The sequence below is a fragment of the Triticum aestivum genome, chromosome 2D (genome assembly GCF_018294505.1).
Source record: "Triticum aestivum cultivar Chinese Spring chromosome 2D, IWGSC CS RefSeq v2.1, whole genome shotgun sequence".
Taxonomy (NCBI): Eukaryota; Viridiplantae; Streptophyta; class Magnoliopsida; order Poales; family Poaceae; genus Triticum; species Triticum aestivum.
In genome coordinates, this window is record NC_057799.1 from 450,162,795 (window position 1) to 450,167,252 (window position 4,458).

The window sequence follows — 4,458 nt, forward strand, 5'->3', positions numbered from 1 at the left end:
AGGAACAACAAAAAAAAAGAAATTGGAAGGTAATAGAAAGGAGAGAATGGAACAAAAGGAGGAGACAGAAGAAAAGAATCGCATGACGTTGGTTGTCCTCTTGGTTATCGAAGCTAAATTCGAATGAGGAGGTTGCAGTTCGAATCTCACCCGCGCAGAGTTTCTTGCCCTTTAAAACAGGAAAAAGGGATAAATGGGCCGACCCAGAGTGGAAGAGGGGTTGTGTTCCTGTTTGTGGAAAACGAAGTAAGGGGCGCAGAAGGCTGAATCCTAGGCGCCGAATACAGTGCATTTCGTACAGGGCGCACTACACTTGTCTTTGTAGCTGGGCCGGCCCGTTCTACTGATTTCTGTTTGTAAAACAAAAACTAGCGCGCGCCAGGCTTCGAACTGCGGACCTCCTGGTTAATACAGCTACGCTAACCACCCAGCTACCTCCACCTTACGTGCTCAATAGAAACTTCTTCCGTCTTTTCATCTTACGTCTTTTTCTTATTCCCATTTCTTTTTTCTTTGCCCTCTTTTCCTTTTTCTTTTATCATTGTTCTTTTTTATTGGGAATGGTTTTGTTCGGTTTTTCATTTTTTTTTCTTAATGCTAATTGAAAGAAACTTTTTAAAACCATTGAACTTTTTTCGAAATTGATGAACTTTTATTAAATTGAACGAACTTTTTCAAAACCGAATGAACTTTTTTTCAAATTTAATGAACTTTTTTCAAATTCGATAAACTTATTTCTTAAATTCGTCAACTTTTTTCTTCAAAATCAATGAATTTTTACCAAATCGGATGAACTTTTTTCAAATTTGAATTTTTTTTCTTCAGATTTGATGGACTTTTTCCATATTCGATGAACATTTTTTCAAATTTGATGAACTTTTTTTGAATTCAACAAACTTTTTTCAAATTCGATGAACTTTTTTTAATTTGATGACTTTTTTAAAATTCGAGGTTTTTTTCAAATTTGATGAACTTTTTTGGCAAATTCGACGAACTATTTTTCAGATTCAATTTTTTTTTCAAATTCGATGAACTTTTTGGCAAATTCGACAATTTTTTTCAAAATCGATGAACTTTTTTCTAAGCACAAGAGTACGTACTGTAGCCAACTGGTTTTTTTTTAAATCTAGCCAACTGGTTTTTTTCCATAAGAAAATGAGTACATACTGTAGCAATTTAGCCATAAAAAAAATACGTACTACAATCGAGGGGAGCGGGGGATCGAGGGAGCGGCGGGGGGCAGCGATCGAGTGAGCCACCGGGGCAGCGAGCGGGCGAGCGGGAGGAGCCAGCTAGCGAGCGAGCGTTACTGGGCCAGGCCCAGTCAAGCGACGCAGTGGGCGCTGCGTTCGCCAACGGGCGCTGAAGGCGCCAGGGAGGAGCTCTCGCGCAGAAGGCGCCGAATAGGGTTTGGCCCTGCGCGGTGGATGTAAAAGGAATTTGACAATTACAACGTTATGGGCTAGTAGGCCTTTACACTGACCCAGCAAGCGGAGGAGGCCTGCCAAATAAGCAGCTGCAAAATCTCCGAAGTAATCGCTGCGAAGCCCATACTCTCGTCACGTCAACCAAATCCAATCCACCAAAGATGGGCCTGAGCCCCTCGAAGCGCGTGGACGCGGCGCTCCGGCGGGCGCCGGCGTTCGCCGCCGGCTGCGACGCCGCCTTCGACCGCTGCCTCGCCGACGCCCAGCACGCCTTCTCCGGCGTCCGCCCCTACCAGCTCGCGGACGCGTCCGCGCACCTCCACTCGGCCCTGCGGGGCTCCCTCCCTATCGTCCGCCGCTGGGTGCCCTCGCCGCCGCCGCGCGTGCGCGTAGACTCTGCGCTACGTGTCTCTGGCTTGGAAGGCGCTGCCGAGCTCTCGCGGGATCAGTTCGGGGAGTTCGCGGCCGAGCTGTTCAGGGAGGCCGTGCTCGCCGGCGCGGCCGAGGCGGCGCTCGTCCGTGCCCCGGCCGGCGCGGCCGGGATCCTCGGGGTGGCCATCGTCTCCCGCGCCGGCGCCGGCGCGGCTGGGAAGTTGGTCGCTGTCTACACCGCCGGCGTCGCCGCCGCTGTTTACCTCAGCTTGGGCTAGGCCTTTGTTAAGCTGTAAATCTGCACAATAAACTGCTTGTACTACTCTGATGTAATCTGAAGAGATGTTTCTTGCGTAGTATGGTCAGTATAAATACAGTATAAGAGAGATTACCAACAACAGGAGAGCCTAGGCTTGAAGGGAGGCGATCAAGGTTTCAAGTAGGGTTTGGTTTTCAGGTTTAGCCCTAAACTTCAGAATCTCCAGGTCTCAAGTTAGTCCTCTCTTCCAGCTCAACAAAGTGAGTGCCATCCTATCAAAGTGACGTCTGTTCCTCTGCTTCCATATGGTCCAGGCCGCCATGATCGCAGCTTCTTTGAACATGACCTGATGCCAGCTTCTAGCCGCCATAGCTATCACTCCTGCATACCTCTGGAGGTGTCCCGATGAATATTCAAGATCCCCCAGCATGAAGCACTGAACTCATATTCGAAGAATAAGTGAATGTTAGTTTCAACAGGTTAGTTGGAGCATAGCAAGCATGAGTGATCATCACCAATGCTGAAGTGCCTCCTGCAGAGAAGATTCTTTGTGTTTACTCTACCCATGAACATCAACCAGGCAAAAACCTTGTGCTTCATCATACGTACACTTGGATTTCCAGATGGCAGGGACGTGTGTCGGAGGGTTTAGATTTCTGAAGAAAAAATTGTAGGATTTGTTTCGCTTGACATTGACATCACACCAACAGATAATCCGTTCATCAGCCTTAGAGGATCAACTGAGATATTTGTAGAATTCGTTTGGCTTTTCAGTCACCACCTCTGGTTCTTCTCTAGCTTGAATAGACAGTGGCAACTGAAAATTCTGATCAGGTTCAGGGTTAACCATGAACTGGGCAAAAGAAATGTCTTCTCTAGCAAACGAAAAGAGACAACGATACGAGTCTTGCATAGTCCCTCGGTGTCCCACAGATCTTTCCGGAGAAGGATGGTGTCCCCAGCCCCAGGCCTCTGTAAACATCCATCAAGGAGAAGATGTTGCGCCACCGGAAGGAACCACACCTGGGTTTTGCATGGGGTGGCGTCTCTTCACAGTATTTATGCCAGATAAGCAAGACCCACGGCACATCCGCCTTATGTATGAACTTGTGGACATATTTCAAGAGAAGGGCCTGGTTTTGAATTTTTAAGATCAGGCACTCCAAAGCCACCTTTCTTTTCTGGTCGGCAAACCAAGTGCCAAGCTGCCAAAGAGTGACGTCTCTATCCATCACCTTCCTCCAGAGACAATTCCATCTAGCACGATCAAAAAGATCGAACAGTTTATCTGGTAGCTTAATAACACACATCGCGAACGAGAGCAGAGAGGAGAGTACTGAGGTGAGTTCTGCCACCATATGACATCCAGAGGGCCGTCCCAGAGAGCCTACGTTCAATGTTGTCCACAAGACAAGAGGCATCAAATCTCTCACCGTGGGGTAACCCTAGGTAAGTGAAGGGCATGGTTCCCAGCTGACAGCCCAGGGCCGCAGCCATGTCTGAAATCCCCTGATCTGACACATTAATAGGCATCATTTGTGGCTTGGTGTAATTAATATTTAGTCCAGTGGGCTTAGCATAGGAGTCTAGCAAGCCTTTGATCGTGGTGATTATCGCAAGATCAGCGGGGAGGATCAAGATGGTGTCGTCCGCATACTGCGTGACCGAGAAATCTTACGATTCAGGCTGAGGAATTGGTAGCTGAAGAAGGCCCTCATGCCAAGCTTATGCAGTCAACAGTACGGTGGCACTAGCCTGGGCAATGGGCACCATGTCAACCGTATTGATTAGGGCCTTGTTGATTTGAGTATGTATGCGTAATCTGTAGCTGTAGGCCTGTAGCATATGTAGATTTCTACTCGTGAGCAACCACGGCAGTATTGACGTCGGAGAAAGTTGATAGTTTCAGATGTAAACAGGCGAAGTCCAGGATGCGCTCCCAGCTGCCGCCTGGAATCTGAATCCGTAAGATGTTCTTGGTCCAAGTTTGTATTGTGCTCTTTAACACTTGGCTATGGGCCGAGAATGGTTGGCTCTGCTAAGCGTGTAGTGTATAATGCCATTAGTGAAAACGGCATGCTTGAATCTTTGTTGCAGACGGCAGCTAGCGAAGCAGGGAGAGGAGAAGCGAACAGCTCACCTTGTTTCAGAGGAAAGAAAACACATGCTTCTAACAAATCTTTCAGAGAAACCGGCCTTATCAGAAGTTGCCGCCACCGTTGATAAATCATGAGCGCACAAACCTTTGCAGCTAAATGAGGTATCAAGGCACGTGCCATGCTCCACCTGGCAAGACCGCAAGATAATCATCTTCTATCATGTACATATGCTAGTATCTGGTTGTGTGCACGCCGACTTGCCGAGCGGAGCTGGAGGAATATATGGCCTCTTCTGTTCCAG

General features: G+C 47.9%; 1 protein-coding gene across 1 annotated transcript; it reads left to right on the top strand.

The window, feature by feature from the left end:
- The first annotated feature begins 1,530 nt into the window (after nt 1–1,530).
- Nucleotides 1,531–2,197, top strand: LOC123049556 (uncharacterized). Its single transcript, XM_044472457.1, has one exon. It carries the CDS (start codon nt 1,589–1,591, stop codon nt 2,075–2,077), a length of 489 nt encoding a protein of 162 aa, XP_044328392.1. The 5' UTR covers nt 1,531–1,588; the 3' UTR covers nt 2,078–2,197.
- The last annotated feature ends 2,261 nt before the right edge of the window (nt 2,198–4,458 follow it).

Excerpts from the sequence above, each read along its gene's own strand:
- LOC123049556 (XM_044472457.1), top strand. The coding sequence starts at position 1,589 with ATGGGCCTGAGCCCCTCGAAGCGCGTGGACGCGGCGCTCCGGCGGGCG.